This window comes from Saccopteryx leptura, chromosome 1 (genome assembly GCF_036850995.1).
Source record: "Saccopteryx leptura isolate mSacLep1 chromosome 1, mSacLep1_pri_phased_curated, whole genome shotgun sequence".
Lineage (NCBI taxonomy): Eukaryota > Metazoa > Chordata > Mammalia > Chiroptera > Emballonuridae > Saccopteryx > Saccopteryx leptura.
Genome location: NC_089503.1, coordinates 386,296,201 through 386,316,058, shown reverse-complemented (window position 1 = coordinate 386,316,058; position 19,858 = coordinate 386,296,201). Strand labels below are relative to the sequence as shown.

Here is a 19,858-nt window from a genome sequence, read left to right as displayed (position 1 = left end):
GTCAGGGCATGTGCAAGAAGCAATCAAGAATGCACAACTGAATGGAACAACTAAGTGGAACAATGAGTTGATGCTTCTCCTTCCTTCTCTGTCTCTCTCTCTCTCTTTCAAATCACTGGAAAACAATTTCTTTAATATTTTTTAAATGAATCACATTCTAAAAGTTTTCCCACCCAAACCCAAACACAGAGCAAAGCTGTTGTTTTCATTTTCTCTTTCATGTCATGGTAAGTGTAGACTTGGGTCTTCAGCAATGAGAAGCAACGCTTCTTAATCCTGAGAAGTGACGGTCTTTGCACTTTTGAAATATCATGGTGGTGTGGAACGGAGAGAGAGTCTTCAGGAGTCAGGGGAGGGTGAGGGGGCAGTTAGGCTGCTGCTGCGGTAGTGCAGGTGCGAGACGGGAGAGGCCGGGGCCGCTGCAGTAAGTAGTCCAGGTGCGAGAAGGGAGAGGCCGGGGCCGCTGCGGTAGTCCAGGTGCGAGACGGGAGAGGCCGGGGCCGCTGCGGTAGTCCAGGTGCGGGACGGGAGAGGCCGGGGCCGCTGCGGTAGTCCAGGTGCGGGACGGGAGAGGCCGGGGCCGCTGCGGTAGTCCAGGTGCGGGACGGGAGAGGCCGGGGCCGCTGCGGTAGTCCAGGTGCGAGACGGGAGAGGCCGGGGCCGCTGCGGTAGTCCAGGTAGGAGACGGGAGAGGCCGGGGCCGCTGCGGTAGTCCAGGTGCGGGACGGGAGAGGCCGGGGCCGCTGCGGTAGTCCAGGTGCGGGACGGGAGAGGCCGGGGCCGCTGCGGTAGTCCAGGTGCGGGACGGGAGAGGCCGGGGCCGCTGCGGTAGTCCAGGTGCGGGACGGGAGAGGCCGGGGCCGCTGCGGTAGTCCAGGTGCAGGACGGGAGAGGCCGGGTCTGCTGTGGTAGTCTGGGTCTGCTGTGGTAGTCCGGGTGTGGGACGGGAGAGGCCGGGGCCGCTGCGGTAGTCCAGGTAGGAGACGGGAGAGGCCGGGGCCGCTGCGGTAGTCCAGGTGCGGGACGGGAGAGGCCGGGGCCGCTGCGGTAGTCCAGGTGCGGGACGGGAGAGGCCGGGTCTGCTGTGGTAGTCCAGGTGCGGGACGGGAGAGGCCGGGTCCGCTGCGGTAGTCCAGGTGCGGGACGGGAGAGGCCGGGTCCGCTGTGGTAGTCCAGGTGCGGGACGGGAGAGGCCGGGTCCGCTGCGGTAGTCCAGGTAGGAGACGGGAGAAGCCGGGTCTGTTGCGGTAGTCCAGGTGCGGGACGGGAGAGGCCGGGTCTGCTGTGGTAGTCCAGGTGCGAGAAGGGAGAGGCCGGGGCCGCTGCGGTAGTCCAGGTGCGAGACGGGAGAGGCCGGGGCCGCTGCGGTAGTCCAGGTGCGGGACGGGAGAGGCCGGGGCCGCTGCGGTAGTCCAGGTGCGGGACGGGAGAGGCCGGGGCCGCTGCGGTAGTCCAGGTGCGGGACGGGAGAGGCCGGGGCCGCTGCGGTAGTCCAGGTGCGAGACGGGAGAGGCCGGGGCCGCTGCGGTAGTCCAGGTAGGAGACGGGAGAGGCCGGGGCCGCTGCGGTAGTCCAGGTGCGGGACGGGAGAGGCCGGGGCCGCTGCGGTAGTCCAGGTGCGGGACGGGAGAGGCCGGGGCCGCTGCGGTAGTCCAGGTGCGGGACGGGAGAGGCCGGGGCCGCTGCGGTAGTCCAGGTGCGGGACGGGAGAGGCCGGGGCCGCTGCGGTAGTCCAGGTGCGGGACGGGAGAGGCCGGGGCCGCTGCGGTAGTCCAGGTGCAGGACGGGAGAGGCCGGGTCTGCTGTGGTAGTCTGGGTCTGCTGTGGTAGTCCGGGTGTGGGACGGGAGAGGCCGGGGCCGCTGCGGTAGTCCAGGTAGGAGACGGGAGAGGCCGGGGCCGCTGCGGTAGTCCAGGTGCGGGACGGGAGAGGCCGGGGCCGCTGCGGTAGTCCAGGTGCGGGACGGGAGAGGCCGGGTCTGCTGTGGTAGTCCAGGTGCGGGACGGGAGAGGCCGGGTCCGCTGCGGTAGTCCAGGTGCGGGACGGGAGAGGCCGGGTCCGCTGTGGTAGTCCAGGTGCGGGACGGGAGAGGCCGGGTCCGCTGCGGTAGTCCAGGTAGGAGACGGGAGAAGCCGGGTCTGTTGCGGTAGTCCAGGTGCGGGACGGGAGAGGCCGGGTCTGCTGCGGTAGTCCAGGTGCGGGACGGGAGAGGCCGGGTCTGCTGCGGTAGTCCAGGTGCGGGACGGGAGAGGCCGGGTCTGCTGCGGTAGTCCAGGTAGGAGACGGGAGAGGCCGGGTCTGCTGCGGTAGTCCAGGTGCGGGACGGGAGAGGCCGGGTCTGCTGCGGTAGTCCAGGTAGGAGACGGGAGAGGCCGGGTCTGCTGCGGTAGTCCAGGTGCGGGACGGGAGAGGCCGGGTCTGCTGCGGTAGTCCAGGTGCGGGACGGGAGAGGCCGGGTCTGCTGCGGTAGTCCAGGTGCGGGACGGGAGAGGCCGGGTCTGCTGCGGTAGTCCAGGTAGGAGACGGGAGAGGCCGGGTCTGCTGCGGTAGTCCAGGTAGGAGACGGGAGAGGCTGGGTCTGCTGCGGTAGTCTAGGTAGGAGACGGGAGAGGCTGGGGCCGCTGCGGTAGTCCAGGTGCGAGACGGGAGGGGCCGGGGCCGCTGCGGTAGTCCAGGTGCGAGACGGGAGGGGCCGGGTCTCCTGGCGGTCGTGGAGAGGCAGAGAGGTCAGAGACGTGGACGGATGCTTAGCAGGTAGAATCTGCAGGACCTGGAGGTAGATTAGCTATACGTCTGTCTGGCCCCGGCGGTGGAGAGAGGGTAGTTGGAGGGAGGAGGTGGGAGACAGGCACCCGGTGAGGAGCAGGAGCCGGGGAGAAAGCGAATAGCTCTGTTTGGACACGTTGAGGCCAGGTGGCACCTCGCGTGTGCCGGGCGTAAGCAAATCTATGAACAGATTGATTTTTAAATATATTACAAAATACACAAGCCCAGGTGAAGCACAGTGATACACTGATGACAATCTGGGTTAATGAGAGGAAAGATCAGCCCCTGGATAATCCCGTACCTCCCAACTAAGAGAATAGATACAGCAACACTTTCGTGGTCTACAATGTCATGGCTCTTTGCAGTCTGTCTGCGTTGAAACAACCTAGCCGCTTTGCTTCACAGTTCCCTAATCCTGCTGACTTAACACCGTCCCGTGGCCGCCTGCCTCCTGTGACTTTCTCTGTGGCGCTGAAGAGCTTCGTTGACGATGGCCACAAATGCAAGTCTTACCCAGAGTTCGCAGGAAAATGTAAGGGACCATCTGTTTTTCTGGTCACGTTAAACTTATTTTTTATTTTTTTGGAATCTGATAATGTACACACATAAAAAAAACCAACAACCCTCTCTCAACTATACACAGCAGGGCCTGGAATGACATCATTGCGTTCACGATGACATTGATGAGATACCGCGGGGACTTAACTCGTGTTTATATCAGTTAGCCGAAAGGGAATAACTGGTTTCCATAGACGTCATTCGCAGGAGTTCCAGGATTCTATCAACAGCGTTAAGTGAGGACTTACTGTCTTCTCTTGCGCTCTTTCGGACGCAACCGTTGCATTCTAAAGAATGGGGTCAGTTTTTTGTTTGTTTGTTTGTTTTAGATTTTTTTTTTTTTTTTCATTTTTTCATTTTTCTGAAGCTGGAAACAGGGAGAGACAGTCAGACAGACTCCCGCATGCGCCCGACCGGGATCCACCCGGCACGCCCACCAGGGGCGATGCTCTGCCCACCAGGGGGCGATGCTCTGCCCATCCTGGGCGTCGCCATGTCGCGACCAGAGCCACTCCAGCGCCTGAGGCAGAGGCCACAGAGCCATCCCCAGCGCCCAGGCCATCTTTGCTCCAATGGAGCCTTGGCTGCGGGAGGGGAAGAGAGAGACAGAGAGGAAAGCGCGGCGGAGGGGTGGAGAAGCAAATGGGCGCTTCTCCTGTGTGCCCTGGCCGGGAATCGAACCCGGGTCCTCCGCACGCTAGGCTGACGCTCTACCGCTGAGCCAACCGGCCAGGGCTGTTTTAGATTTTTTAAAATTTATTTTTTAGAGAGAGGAAACAGAGAGAGAGAGAGAGAGACAGACAGACAGAGATACAGAGAGAGAGAGAAGGAGGGAAGGAGGGAGGAGCAGGAAGCATCAACTCCCATATGTGCCTTGACCAGGCGAGCCTGGGATTTTGAACCAGCAACCTCAGCATTCCAGGTCAACGCTTTTACCCACTGCGCCACCACAGGTCGGGTGGGATCAGTTTTGAGGTTGTGACAATCCTGAGCTTTGCACACTGCCCCCAGCAGGCTGGACCAAGAAGAGCAGGCCCGTTTATACAAAGACCGTCCGTCCCTTGACCAGCTTGACTGAAGACCAGCTAGGGAGAGCACAGGGTGGCCACAACAACAGAAGAGCCGGAGCATCTGTTGTTGGGTTGTGGAACTGGATCTTGAGAGTCCGAGGAGGAGGTGGGCAGAGCCACCTACACGGGACAATCGGGCCTGAGGTACAGAGACCTGGAGCAGGTGGGTGACTTCCCCGGGTACCGGTGGGGCCCATGGAGCAGCACCTGCAGCCAGGGACACACAGCGAAGGATGCCTGAGACCCCCCGCCACCTCCCCAGCCTCCTCTTCCCACACTGTTCTGTGCCCCAGCCCTGCTCCGCTCCTTGCTCCTGGGGAGCCGGGCTCCGACCTTCCGTGCCCAGCTGTGACTCAGTAAGGCGTTCTCTTGTACGCGCTGCGCTAAGCGTCACATCCGTGATCTCCCTTAGCTGTTGCCACTGCTGTTCTGTCTGCTTATCTCACTGGAGCTTCACTGGGAGAGAACTTAAAAAAAAAAAAAAAAAAAAAAAAGAGCCGGGCCACGCCTGTGCTGTCCCCTGCTGCCTGCCTGGCATCAGCTCGGTGCGGCACGTCTAACTGGTGCCTGGCTCCACGCTACAGTGGCCTCGCAAGACGTGGTTCTTACATTTAATTTGCATCTTCCCTAAAAACGGAGCGAGAGGTTATTCAGTGTAGTAACACTTTTTTTTCCCCTACCTAAGTTTTTCTGAGAAGCAGTGACCGAAGAAAGGAAGATGTTTCCTTCAACCTACTTTAAAGGGCGTATCTTCTCTGGATCTCTGACATTGCTTTTTGGAGCAGCGATGGACCTTACGTAAGGAGTGGCTGTCTCCTGGGAGGTCAATCCACGCAGATGGTGGGCGTGGTGGCGGCGCGTGCTGCCTCCCTGGCAACCAGCTGGGCCTGGAGAGCCCAGATGAAAGACTCTGTGTTTGGAGGCCGGGATCTGGGAGGGGGGGGAGTGTGCGCACGGACCCCCTTTCTACTTAGGGCAATACCTTCCGTGACTCATCGGGAAATGATAAATGTTAAGGTGACCAATCGTCCTCCTTTCGGGAGGACAGTCCTTCTTTTGTAAGTTTCGTCCTCCCTCGAAAAGTGTCCTCCTACATGTCCTTTTTGATGTTGGAAGACTAATCTGTAAGTGTCCATATTCAATGGATGCAGAGTCAATCCATTGTGTGTGATGTGACGTATTTGTATCTAAATGAGTACTTCTTTCTTACGATTATTATTAAAAGTTAATAGGCATGTAAGCATAATGACAATATAAAATATTACAAATGTTTTTATTATGCATTTATCATATTATAGTGTATTATTGTTACAATGAATAGAATGTTTCTTTTATTTACGGGATTGTTTTCTTCAATTTATTTTTCTCCTCCTTTTCACTGTAAAAAAGTTGGTCACCTTACAAATATAGAAAACCGCATCGGCCCTGGCTGGTTGGCTCAGTGGTATAGCGTCAGCCTGGCGTGCGGAAGTCCCGGGTTCGATATTCAGCCAGGGCACACAGGTGAAGCATCCATCTGCTTCTCCACCCCTCCCCCTCTCCTTCCTCGCTGTCTCTCTCTTCCCCTCCCGCAGCCAAGGCTCCATTGGAACAAAGATGGCCGGGGTGCTGGGGATGGTTCCATGGCCTCTGCCCCAGGCGCTAGAGTGGCTCTGGTCACGGCAGAGCATCGCCCCCTGGTGGGCAGAGCGTCGCCCCCTGGTGGGCATGCCGGGTGGATCCCGGTCGGGCGCATGCGGGAGTCTGTCTGACTGCCTCCCCTGTTTCCAACTTCAGAAAGATACAAAGAAAAAAAAAAAAGGAAAACCGCATTGCTTTCTTCTGACCCAACCTCTAGCCCGCTGAACTGAGCAGTTATTTCCAAGTGTGGAACGTGGGATTTCCTATTGGGAGAAGCATTCCAGGACCTTCCCTCAGACCTTCATTGTAGGAGCAGAACTTGGCGACACAGGCACGTGGTTGGACGTGGCGTTCCTGCAGCCATTCTGAGCTGAAGCATGAATGATGCCTGGCCCCCGAGCGCCTTACAGCCCAATGGGCGTTCTCAGGCCCAACCTTGCTTCCTCTCCTGTTTCAAATCTGTGCAATTCGCTGTGTTTCGGTAACTTGGGAGGGACGGCCGAGGAAGGATAGATGGCCAAAGGGACTCCAGCCATCTGTTTGAAGTTAGAGTCAGGAATTCTCTTATCTTTCTGAGAACTAGACGTCACTGGGGAAAACAATTACCAAACGGACCAGGAATTTCTATTAGTCTTTGGGTAGAACAACGCAAGCAGGAGTTTTCCTGTCTTCCCATCTGACCTAATGTTCTCAAAAACATCTTCATTGATATCATTTGAGAGGGGGCTTTACTCCTTGGTCTCAAGGAAACATTAAAAAAAAATTTATTGATTTTTAGAGAGAGAGGAAGGGAGAGAGATGGAGAAATAGAGAGAGAAAGCCCGAGCAGGCAGTGGTGCAGTGGATAGAGCAGGGGTCCCCAAACTACGGCCCGCGGGCCACATGCGGCCCCCTGAGGCCATTTATCCGGCCCCCGCCGCACTTCCGGAAGGGGTACCTCTTTCATTGGTGGTCAGTGAGAGGAGCATAGTTCCCATTGAAATACTGGTCAGTTTGTTGATTTAAATTTACTTGTTCTTTATTTTAAATATTGTATTTGTTCCCGTTTTGTTTTTTTACTTTAAAATAAGATATGTGCAGTGTGCATAGGAATTTGTTCATAGTTTTTTTTTATAGTCCAGCCCTCCAACGGTCTGAGGGACAGTGAACTGGCCCCCTGTGTAAAAAGTTTGGGGACCCCTGGGATAGAGCATTGATCTGGGATGCTGAGGACCCAGGTTCGAAAGCCCAAGATCACCGGCTTGAGTGTGGGATCATAGACATGACCCCATGGTTGCTGGCTTGATCAAGGGGTCACTGGCTCGGCTGGAGCCACCCCCCACCCCACCCCGTAAGACACATATGAGAAAGCAATCAATGAACAAATAAGGTGCCACAACAAAGAATTGATGTTTCTCATCTCCCTCCCTGTCTGTCTTTCTATCTCTCGCAAAAAATTTTTCAAAATAACCCCCCAAAAACAGAGAGAGAGAAATATCAATTTGTTGCTCCACTCACTCATGGTATCATTGGTTGATTCTTGCATGTCCCCTGACCAGGGATCGACCCCACAACCTTGGCATATCAGGAGGACACTCTAATCAACTGAGAGTTACCCAGCCAGGGCCTCAAGAAAACATTTTTTAAAGTATTATGTTCACACCTAGGTATGATAACTATATTACAGACATTTGAAAACAGTGAAGAGTTTCGCATTTTGATTCCTTTTCTTTTTACATTGACAGTTCTTTTTATTTTACATTCATAAAACACACCATATATACTCAATATGTTGTATCTGTTTATTTTTCTAATTGAGGCTCTGGCCTCAGTGGATAGAGGGTCGGCCTGGCATATGGAAGTCCCAGATTCAATTTCCAATCAGGGCACACAGGAGAAGCAACCATCTGCTTCTCCACCCCTCCCCCTACTCTCTCTCTTTCCGTCCTGTAGCCAGTGGCTCGATGTTACGAATTTCTTTACGGTTTGGACTCGCGAGGCAAAAGACACACCAGATGCAAGTAAATGGGCAGAGGGTTGAAACTCTCAGGCGAATTCAGCCCCTTGAAATTGTGCCTCTGCATATTTATTGAGTTCCAAAAGCCGTAGCTCAGCAGAGAGAACTAGAAAGTTACACAAGCCTTTTTTCCATTCATTTCATCCCCAACTCTGCACGTCTACTGTTTCTTTTCATGAACAAGGACACGAGAAGAGTCAGAGTCTCCGAGCTTATCAACCACAAAGGACATCTGGTTCTTGGAGGCATTCCTCCAAGAACCCTGTGCACATGCACTCGAGTAACCCAGGCCAGTGTCTCTCCATGGCCAACACACGCCAAGATCTCCTGTCTCCTATTAACCCTCGCTCTGCAGTTAACTCCCGTCTACATTGGTGCAGAGTCGCCTCCTACATATCCCCCTTTTTTCTTTTTTCTTTAGTCTACACTGACTTTTCTAAGTACTTCTACTTATTCTTAGTCGTCCATTTCTTGCTGGCAAAATATTTTTCTAATTGGTTGCAAATAAACCTTAGGCAGCAAGGGTTCTAGTAAAGTCACTAAAATTTTCTAAAAACACTATTGGTTTCAGGGCTACTTTATTGGTAGTATCACCAGCTGCTTGGTTTTCCTAGAGTTTCCACGGAGTCCTCCTCTCTAGGTGGCCTGGACAGTGGATGATGACCACTACCTCAGGACAGCAGTCTCCTGCATTCTCCAGGGTGAGGGTTTGAGCCTCACCTTAGTTAGTTCTTAAGTCTTCTCCTGATGGCCCCTCTTCAGCTGTGCCTGTCTAGGTTGTTCTTGCCTTCAGGAATCTTACCCATCATTGACTGACCAGCCATCTTAGAGGCCAGAGTTATTTACAGCCATGAGAGTGAGGGAGGAGCAACGTCCCTTCTGAAATGCTTAGTTTAGCAGCTGATGTTTCTACCTATTAAAAAACTTACACATTTCCTTTCTAATTTCTAGAGCTGAATGCTGTGTAAAGGCTATTTTGCTTTGCCCTTTATGTAGCATAAGAGATAACATGGCAGATTGCTGCTCTATTTCCCCTTGACGCCGCAGTCTCTTCTTCTAACTATATATAATAAAAGAAATATAAAACAAATGATGAGTACAATGCCTCCTACAGTTCCTCCAAAAATCTTAAATTGTTTTAGAGGATACAAGTTACTGATTCCATCAGCAATAGCAGTTAGTAAATTTTCTCCGTTAATCAATTTCAACTAATCCTTAAAAGTAGCATCAATATGCTTTTGTAAATCTAAAATTTCCGTAGTTAAGTTTCCATGATTTAACAAATGCTTTTTAACATTCTCCCCAAGGGAAATAAGTATGATTCCAAGGAATAGGGGTAACACAGAAGGTAGTTACTTTCCAATCACATTTTAGCTTAATTTGTCTTTGTAGGCTAACAATTTGATCTCCTAACATAATCACAGTTTGTTCTAAATCATTAACTTTAGTATTAATGTTGCTATTTATATGTTATTGAGAAGTCCACAGTTGTTCAGAATCTTCATGCCTTTCTTGTACCAAGTCCACAGTCTGAATACTTTGATGCAATGCAACTCCCGACACAGCAGCCACGGTGTTTACAGCTATTTGTCCCATAATGATGGCGATGATCAGTCCAACCAGTCTCTTGGTTCGCTTCAGAGACTTAATAAGATGCTGTAACAGCATCATGGAAGGGGAACCCTGCCACATCCGATGCATCTGTACTGGGATCCAGACTCCTGTTCGGGCTCTTAAAATGCATAGACTTTGACTATTTTTTTTAAAAAAAAAAAGAATAGAAGAGTTAATGCATGTATAAAAACACACTTATTGCAAGTTATTGAATAATTTTCAGCTGTCCATTTGGTTTCACCTAAAATAAACATATAAGGCAATCTCACACAAGCAGATATGAAATGTGTCTCATTCTTTTTAAAGGTTAACATAGTATGATTAGAAGGATAATCTCTCCTTTCCATGCTGACATATGTTTAAGTGCCGTGGCTACTTTCCACAAATGATATTGTATAGGGCCAAATTTTATATGAGGAGCTCGAGGTGACATCCCCCCTCCATGCTATGTGATAGGATGATTACGTTGACCATCAGCTGTAATTGAACCATTGTTCTTATGCCACCTTAGATCAGCACCCTGCCCTTTAACTCGGGCAGAACCATGAGGGCTCCAATCTATGATGTTTCCATAGGAAATATTAAGTAAAACCCGAGCAGTTTTCCCAATGTACCCGTTCACTTAGCTGATTAACAATTGCAGTTTGACAGGGCCGTAAATCAGGTGGAGGTTCCGGATCACGTACAAATGTATTACCTTTAAATCCATATCCTTGTACCTGACCAGGCGGTAGCACAGTGGATAGAGCGTCAGACTGGGATGCGGAGGACCCAGGTTTGAGACCCCAAGGTTGCCAGCTTGAGCCCGGGCTCATCTGGTTTGAGCAAAAGCTCAACAGTTTGGACCCAAGATCGGTGGCTTGAGCAAGGGGTTACTCGGTCTGCTGAAGGCCCGAGGTCAAGGCACATATGAGAAAGCAATCAATGAACAACAAAGGTGTCGCAACGAAAAACTGATGATTGATGCTTTTCATCTCTCTCCATTCCTGTCTGTCTATCCCTCTCTCTGACTTTGTCTCTGTAAAAAAAAAAAAGAAAAAAAGAAAAAAAAAATCTGTATCCTTGTAACAAAAACAAACTTTTTTCCTTCTCCTTTACTATTATTTTTTACAATTGAGAGCCAAGCTTGAGCTTCTATTTTTAAACAATGTGGCTCATGTCCTATACATACCGGTATTCCTTCAACTCCTGTGGTATAATTTTCTAATCTCATTCCTTCTTCATAAGGTGCTAAGGGACCTCTATCATCAAAAGGTCCTGGAAGCCAATAAGAGTCATTAACAAAAATAAGAATGGCACTCTCTGCCCAATGAGTAGCTCTGCTTAAAGGAGGATTAGGGACATATGCCCAATAACTAAAATTTTCAGCTGTACTTACTGGAATTGTTTGCAATCATTGCTAAAAACAGGTTAGTAGCATTTTGTTCTTTTCCAGTAGCTTGTAGCATTTTTTTTATCCTCAAAGGTCAGCTTTTTAGGTTGACCCCAACTTGGTATTTTAGCCTTTTCAGTACCGGCCAGCGGCACCTTTAAGGTTCTTCTTCCGAAGTTCACATCTTCCATCTCGGCAGTGGGCGGGTATGGAAAGCATCTATTTTTCTTACTCGTGTTGTTAGTTTAATTCTGTGAGCAGGGATCCAAAGGACTTCACCGGATTCTGCAAAGACACAAGCAAACCCTCTTCCCCGATGTTGCACTACACCTGGTACCCATTGATCCAACTCATTTTTTTTTCTTTTTGTAAAATTCATTTTAGAGAGGAGAGGGAGAGACAGAGAGAGGAGAGGGAGAGACAGAGAGAGAGAAGGGGGGAGGAGCTGGAAGCATCAATTCCAATATGTGCCTTGACCAGGCAAGCCCAGGGTTTCGAACCGGCGACCTCAGCATTTCCAGGTGGACGCTTTATCCACTGCGCCACCACAGGTCAGGCAATCCAACTCATTTTTATAATGCACAGGTTGATTCATCTTAGAACTGTTATTTTTTGTCCAATGTCTATCTGCAGCAAATTATTTTCTCCTATATTTTAAAAAATTAAAGTAAATAAAGCTTTATGTAACATAAGTCTAGAAGATAATCTCCTTCCTTCTCCCACCCTTTTTTTAAGTAACATATTTTTTTAAAGTGCGATTACTACACTCAATAATCGCTTGTCCTTGTGGATTATATGTGGAATTCCAGTAGTATGTTTAATATTTCAAAATGCTAAGAATTGTTGAAACTTAGCAGAAGTATTAGGCAGGACCATTGTCAGTTTTAATTGCTTTTGGAATGCCCATAACATTAAAAGCTTCAATAAGATGTTGAATGACACAATCAGCCTTTTCTCCAGGCAAAGGTGTGGCCCATCGAAAAGAAGAATAAGTATCAATAAAACAGTGTACATGAGATAGTTTTCCAAAGGAAGAAATATGAGTAACACCCATTTGCCACAGGTCATTACTGTGTTGTCCTTTAGGATTCATTCCTCCTGGTAATGGGGAGCATTTATAATACTGCACTGAGGACAGTTTCTTTTCTTTTTCTTTTTGTATTTTTCTGAAGCTGGAAATGGGGAGAGACAGTCAGACAGAATCCCACATGCGCCCGACCAGGATCCACCCGGCACGCCCACCAGGGGCGATGCTCTGCCCACCAGGGGGCGATGCTCTGCCCCTCCGGGGCGTCGCTCTGCCGCGACCAGAGCCACTCTAGCGCCTGGGGCAGAGGCCAAGGAGCCATCCCCAGCGCCTGGGCCATCTTTGCTCCAATGGAGCCTCGGCTGCGGGCGGGGAAGAGAGAGACAGAGAGGAAGGAGAGGGGGAGGGGTGGAGAAGCAGATGGGTGCTTCTCCTGTGTGCCCTGGCGGGAATCGAACCCAGGACTTCTGCACGCCAGGCCGACGCTCTACCACTGAGCCAACCGGCCAGGGCTAGGACAGTTTCTAACAATATTTTGAGCTTCTTACCTGGTTATTTAAATTTTTTGCATTAAACCTTTTTTATTTGTATGAGTCTCTGCCTGAAATTTAGTAGCTATTTTCATTGATCCAATGAGTAATTGATCAATTTTATTATTTGCAGTAGACGTAGGTCCTGGTAAAGCTGTATGAGAACGAATATGAGTTATGATAGGTGAATTTCATTCCCACAATAAAAGTTGTAACTCTTGAAACAATTTGTGTAATTCAGAACTATCATTTGAAATGTAAACAGTTTCTATAAGTTTAACTGTATGTTCAACATATTGTGAATCAGTAACAATTTTAATAGGACAAGAAAAATCATTAAGAAGTAATAATACAGCGCCCTGGCCGGTTGGCTCAGCGGTAGAGCGTCGGCCTAGCGTGCGGAGGACCCGGGTTTGATTCCCGGCCAGGGCACATAGGAGAAGCGTCCATTTGCTTCTCCACCCCTCCGCTGCGCCTTCCTCTCTGTCTCTCTCTTCCCCTCCCGTAGCCAAGGCTCCATTGGAGCAAAGTTTGCCCGGGCGCTGGGGATGGCTCTGTGGCCTCTGCCTCAGGCACTAGAATGGCTCTGGTTGCCCCCTGGTGGGCGTGCCGGGTGGATCCTGGTCGGGTGCATGCGGGAGTCTGTCTGACTGTCTCTCCCCGTTTCCAGCTTAATATTTAAAAAAGAAGAAAAAAAAAAAAAAGAAAATCACTGCAAGTCAACTGAGCTATCCAGCAGGGCAGACTCTGTATATTGATTTTTTCCTCTACATTCATGTTTGTACCCAACAGCCTTGCTAAACTTACTTATCAATTCTATCTGAATTTTCTTTTGGGGTCATTACATATAAAACAATTTCATCTGCAAACACTAACATTCTTGTTTCTTTCCAATCCTTAAATATTTTTGTTGTCATTTAGTGGACTGGCTAAAACTTCCACTATTGTATTCACTAGGATTATTGAGTTGGTGTCCTTGACTCATTCATTCTTTTGTGTGTCACAGAGACAGAGAGAGAACAGATAGGGACAGGCAGACAGGAAGGGAGAGAGATGAGAAGCATCAATTCTTCGCTGCAGCACCTTAGTTGTTCATTGCTTTCTCATACGTGCCTTGATCGGGGGACTACAGCAGACCAAGTGACCCTGTGCTCAAGCCAGCAACCTCAGGGTTTTGAACCTGGGTCCTCTGCATCCCAGTCTATGCGCTGCGCCACCTCCTGGTCAGGCTGACTCATTCATTTGAAGAGGAATACTTTCCACATTTCACCATTATAGTGATGTGTGCTGTAGGATTTTCGAAAATGTCCTTTACCAGGTTATGGGTTGTTTTCTTTAATATTAATGGATTTTGAATATTTTGAGTATTTTTCTATACATATAATAAGATGAATAAACATTTTCCCTTTAATGTACTAAAGGGTTCATGTTTCTAACATTTGTGCTTGAACTTTGATAACTGGATAACTGTCTTTTGCTATGTAGTTCTTCTCAGGCTTCCTTCCTCTGTTCTTCCTCTTTACCTGTCCATGAAGTGTTGGTCTTCTCCAATTTTCTCCTTCACTCCTCTTCTCATTCTTTTCTTTTATTCAGTGAGAGGAGGGGAGGCAGAGGGACAGACTCCTGCATGTGCCTCTAATGGGATCCACCTGACAAGCCCACTAGGGGGCGATGCTCTACCATCTGAAACGTTGCTTGGCAACAGAGCTCTTCTTAGCGCCTGAGGCAGAGATCATGAAGCCATCCTCAGCACCCAGGGCCAACTCACTCCAATTGAGCCATAGCTGCAGTAGGGGGAGAGAGAGAAGTGAGAAGTAGAGGGGTGGAGAAGCAGATGGGTGCTTCTCCTATGTGCCTTGAGCAGGAATCAAACCAGGGATATCCACAGGTCAGGCCAATGCTCTACCACTGAGCCAACCTGCCAGGGCCTCATTCTTATTTTCAAGCTCATGCTTTTCTTAGGTTTCCTAGAATACCAGAGGTTGGGGGATAAGGACAGAGTTTTCAGACATTACAAGTGTCCCCTCATAGCCAGCTCCCCTCCACAAGCAGGTTTGAATCCAAGTTAAAGCCCTGAACTAGAGGACAGAGGTCTTGAGTTCCAGTTCTGTCAGTCTCCAATTATGCACCCAGTCCCCTGCCTTTCAGTCTCATAAATAAAATCCCTGCCTTGCTTACCACCCAGATTGGTTGGAAACTCAGATGAATAAATGTAGTAGAGCCACTCTGCAAATTAGTCACAGGTTGTTTTTGTTACAGGTAGCTTGAGATAACAGGTACAGCTTGTATTTTTTTTTAATTTTTAATTTTATTCATTTTAGAGAGGAGAGAGTGAGGGAGAGAGAGAAAGAGACAGGGGGAGGTGCTGGAAGCATCAACTCCCATATGTGCCTTGACCAGGCAAACCTAGGGTTTCGAACCAGCGACCCCAGCATTTCCAGGTCGACGCTTTATCCACTGTGCCACCACAGGTCAGGCGGTACAGCTTGTATTTAAAGCTAATAAGATCTAGACCTGTCACTGGAGAAATCCCAAGATCAAGGGGGCTTTTCCCTCCTCAGTTCTTGTCATTTCTTTCTTTTCTTTCTTTCTTTCGAGAGTGAGAGTAAGGGGGAGGGGGGAGCAGGAAGCATCAACTCCCATATGTGCCTTGACCAGGCAACCCAGGGTTTCGAACCAGCGACTTCAGCGTTCCAGGTCGATGCTTTATCTACTGCACCACCACAGGTCAGGCTGCAACAGTTTCTTAAACAAAGCTCTACACTCGGCACAAGGGGGCAGCTCAGCTAGCCTGAGAGCCCCGCCTGTGGGGTCTTGGGAGTTATATATACTCTCAGTTTCAAGGGTTTGTTTCCCTGTTATCAGATCTAACATATAGGGTTTCAAGGCTTCCCTTCCTTGATATTGGTTTTCAAGGCCCTTTAACATCTGGTGATTTTGTTTGGCAGACCTTAAGACTGCTGACTCCCTCCTTTCGTGTGTGAGATAACCCCCCTTTCCCCCCTCCCCTTTTCTTGCCCTGGTCACTGTCTCTCCTAATAGACCCAATCCCAATCACTGTAGCCCTGTGCTTATTCCCTGAGAAAGGACATAAAGGGAGCTGGAGCAACCATTCCAGAGGAACTGCATCACTCATCTTGATCCTTGAAACTCTGGGCTGAAGCATAATTATTTACAAAGTCAGCAAGAAAGCGGACATCACAAGGACTGATGATTACAGACCTTCCACCTGAAGAAAGAATCAGTGACCCATCCTGCATAGCCCAGTAGCTCAGCTTGTCAGCACCAACAGGATTTTCTTCTTCTTCTTGGTGTAATTAATCCTTTCTTCTCCTATAAACCCCTTGCTTTCACTCTGTAATTGGGATACTATTTGGGTTTCTGCCTGAATCGTTGCTTCAGGAATTGCAATTCTTGGAGTCTCAAATAATGCTTGATATTTTTAGGCTGACATATTTAACCTTTGAAAACCTTCCATCTACCTTGCAGATAAAGCACTGGCCCCCATAGTAAGAGCTTGGTGAATTTAGCGATTATCAGAACGGAGAGAATAGTGCACTGGCAGATGAGGATGAAAAAACACAAACGACCCCGTAAATGTCAGCAGTAAATACTCGGTGGGTTTGAGGCTCTGGAAGTCCTAAACCCGTCCTCCAGCACCAGTTAACGGCGGTCTGGTGAGGCGTCTGCAGGCAAAAAATCCTCCTCCCCTGAGTCTCGCATTCCCACTTTGGCCTTCCACGGAGCGTCAAGCTGCACCCGACGTCCTTAAATTTCCTAAGAAACGTCCAAGTGACCCGGGAACGGGCCAACGTGGCCCACTCTCGCATCCGCAGGAGGGCGCCAGCTCCCACTGCCGGGGCCAGCTGAACTCGGCGGGGGGACACCTCGAAACCGAAGCATCCCCAGCCCGGGGCACCCGGTGCGCTCCCTGCGGCAGACGCGCCCTCGCCCAGCAGGGGTCCCCATCTGCGCACGCGCGGCCCGGGTCCTCCGGCGCCCCGCCCCCAGCTGCAGTTACGTTCTCGTGGCGTAACGCGGGCACCTTCTGACGTCCCGGGCGGCGGCCGGGCCGAGTGGTAGCCTAGCGTGACTGCTGCTAAGAGGAGGCGGGGGGACCAGACAGGCGGAGGGAGGCGGGAAGTGTGACGACTCGCCGGCTTGCCTTCCGGGCCGCCGGCCGAGCTGCGAGAGGGGGGGAGGCGCCGACCCGGCGGGTGTGGCCTCGGGAGGCGGAGGGCGCTGCGATTGGCCCTCGGGTGTGGCGACGGCGACGATTGGCTCCTGCGGGCGGAGAGGTGAGTGTGGGGTGGCAGCCGTTGCAATTCAAAAGTGGCGGGTGTGGCGCGGCGTTGGTGGCTGCGGGAGCCGGGAGCGCTGGTCGTCGGCGTCACGAGCGGGCGCGAGAACGCGGGTCCCGGGAGCCGCGGCGCCCTGTCCTCTTCCATTGCGTCCCGCCTGGCACGTGTGACACGGAGCTGGACATGGAGCCGCAGGTGAGTAGGGCCGGCGCGGGTCTCCTGTCCCCGACGTGGGGACGACGCCCAGCCGCCCCCTATGCTGTCGAGCCCCCGGCTCCCGGCCGGCCTCGGCCCCTCCTGCTGGGAGGGCGAAGGTCTGTGCGCCCCGAACGAACGCCTGGTTGTGATGGGTTAGGAGCGACAATTGGACGCAGTGAATACGATATAGGCAGCACTTCTGAGGCATTTTGCTGCCGACGGCTACAAAGAAGAAAGGGAGTAGCTGTCGGGGAAAGCGGCGTCAAGAGACTCTTCTAGGTTAGAAGATATAATAGCATATGTTGTTGCATGCTGATTAGAGTGATCCGGGAGAGAGAGGCAAGTTGATGACATAGAGGAGGGGAGGGAGGATGGCTGAAGGTCGGGAGGAGGGGAGGGGGTGGGGCCTCACGCACACGTGGAGGTTGCCTTGGGAGCAGGGAAGGGGGTGGGTATAGGAAGGGTTGGACGAGGATCTGTTTTTATACGTTAAGTGCTTATGTTGATTGTGCAAAGTTAGGAGTCATCGTGTCTAGCTTTATAGATGGGAGAAAAAGAAATACTCTATTCTTGGAATTGTCCTGAATAAACAAACCTTTGGACACATTTTGTGAACCCACACGAATTCCAGGGCTGTAGGTCTTTAGTAGATCCTGAGGGGCATAGGTTATTATTATTATTATTTTTTGTATTTTCTGAAGCTGGAAACGGGGAGAGACAGTCAGACAGACTCCCACATGCGCCTGACCGGGATCCACCCGGCACGCCCACCAGGGGCGACCTCTGCCCACCAGGGGGCGATGCTCTGCCCCTCCGGGGCGTAGCTCTGCCTTGACGAGAGCCACTCCAGCGCCTGGGGCAGAGGCCAAGGACCCATCCCCAGCGCTGGGGCCATCTTTGCTCCAATGGAGCCTTGGCTGCGGGAGGGGAAGAGAGAGACAGAGAGGAAGGAGGGGGGGAGGTGGAGAAGCAAATGGGCGCCTCTCTTATGTGCCCTGGCCGGGAATCGAACCCGGGTGCCCCGCACGGCAGGCCGACGCTCTACCGCTGAGCCAACCGGCCAGGGCGGGGCACAGGTTATTACAAAAAAAAAAAAAAATCAGCGTTTGACCTTGGAAATTTTTTTTTTTTTTTTTTTGGTATTTTTCTGAAGCTGGAAACGGGAGAGACAGTCAGACAGACTCCTGCATGCGCGCCCGACCGGGATCCACCCGGCACGCCCACCAGGGGCAACGCTCTGCCCACCAGGGGGCGATGCTCTGCCGCGACCAGAGCCACTCTAACGCCTGGGGCAGAGGCCAAGGAGCCATCCCCAGCGCCCGGGCCATCTTTGCTCCAATGGAGCCTTGGCTGCGGGAGGGGAAGAGAGAGACAGAGAGGAAGGAGGGGGGGGTAGAGAAGCAAATGGGCGCTTCTTCTATGTGCCCTGGCCGGGAATTGAACCTGGGACTTCTGCACGCCAGGCTGACGCTCTACCGCTGAGCCAACCGGCCAGGGCCTGACCTTGGAAATTTTAAAGAAAAATTTGGTTTTCGTGCTACATTTGATTAAACAAAGGTAAAATAAGCATTCCTTGTGCACATTTCTGCAGATGGGAGGGGGGGAAATGCCACCTCCTTTCTACCCCCTTTTTATTTGTGTAGAAGCCAGTGGTCTGGATGTATTACAGTTTAAATATTCCCCCAACGATGGACATCTGATATTATTCCTTTACAAATGTATTGTATTGAGTCCTACCATGTAGCAGACACTGTACTAGGCACTCTAGTGAACTGTTGTGAACAGAACAAATGTGTTAAAATCTAATGTAAGGAAAGACAGCACTAATAAACTAAAAATTAAGCCAGGATATCCAGTTGTTTCAGAGGTTTCTCTGTAGTGGTGCTCTGTGAACATCCTTGAATGTATCAGTTTGTATCACATGTGCCTCAAAGTCACTTTCCCAATGCTCAACTTCCCAACCTCGCCCTTCAGAGACTCTTAGATCTCGAAGAGACTCTTAGATCTCAGTATTATTTCTTACAACGTGTGTGAATCTACAATGATTTTAACATGAAAAGTTTAATTAAAAAACAAAAGGAAACAAACCAGCTCGCCCTCCTGTGGTCCTGACTCTTGGAACCAGGGCAGGTATCTTGCAGTCAGCGGGAACTCCCATCTCCCTCACTGCCTGCCCCCTCCCTCCCTCCCTCCCTCCCCCAAGGCAGCTCCTAGTGAGGTCAGTTCAGTGGTCCCTTTTATCTCAGTTTTTGTTTGCTTTCTGTGGTTTCAGTTACGTGTGGTCAATCGCAGTCCAAAAATACTAAATGGAAAATTCTAGGAATAAACAATTCATCAGTTTTAAGTTGCATGCCATTCTGTCCATGCCTATGTGTTCTATCCAGCCGGTATCATACACTGTCCCTTTGTCCAGCATATCCACCCTGTATACGCTACCTGTTCGTCACTGAGTGGCCCTCTCAGTTATCAGATCCACTGTCATGGTACTGTGGTGCCTGTGTTCAAGTCGATCTATTTTACTTAGTAATGACTCTAAAGCCATTCATATAACTTTTATTACAGTATATTGTCAAAACTGTCCTATTAGGTGTGGTTGTTAATCTCTAAATTATACCTTATCATAGGTGTGCATGTATTGGGAGAAACATATACATAGGGATACAGTCCTGTTTGAGGTTTTAGGCATCCACTGGGGGTCTTAGTAGGTAGGTCCAGCAGATAAGACAGGGGACGCCTGTGCTTGGTTTCATGTAACACAGCCCCTCCTTGACCTTCTCTCAGAGAGAGTTCTACCCTTGAAACTCAG

The 19,858-nt window shown here is 50.7% G+C and overlaps 2 protein-coding genes across 3 annotated transcripts in view; one reads left to right on the top strand and one right to left on the bottom strand.

The window, feature by feature from the left end:
• Positions 1–346: 346 nt before the first annotated feature.
• Positions 347–17,001, bottom strand: LOC136388491 (proline-rich protein 36-like). Its single transcript, XM_066360318.1, has 2 exons — positions 16,318–17,001; positions 347–2,701 (listed from the first exon to the last, which is right to left on the bottom strand). The coding sequence occupies exons 1-2, from the start codon at positions 16,999–17,001 to the stop codon at positions 347–349; spliced, it is 3,039 nt and encodes a 1,012-aa protein (XP_066216415.1).
• Positions 16,889–19,858, top strand: part of KIFC1 (kinesin family member C1) — a 15,841-nt gene continuing 12,871 nt past the window's right edge. For both annotated transcript variants that reach the window (XM_066359651.1, XM_066359649.1), the window contains exon 1: positions 16,889–17,049. In XM_066359651.1, coding sequence (XP_066215748.1) covers positions 17,038–17,049 — 12 coding nt within the window. In that variant the 5' untranslated portion in view covers positions 16,889–17,037. The remainder of the gene's footprint in view (positions 17,050–19,858) is intronic.

What these genes read in the sequence shown, in the direction of transcription:
- LOC136388491 (XM_066360318.1), bottom strand. Translation starts at nt 17,001, where the DNA reads ATGGAAGAGGACAGGGCGCCGCGGCTCCCGGGACCCGCGTTCTCGCGC. An exon ending in TTCTTAGGAAATTTAAGGAC is followed by an intron (nt 2,702 to 16,317) that starts GTCGGGTGCAGC and finishes CACGACCGCCAG; the next exon opens with GAGACCCGGCCCCTCCCGTC.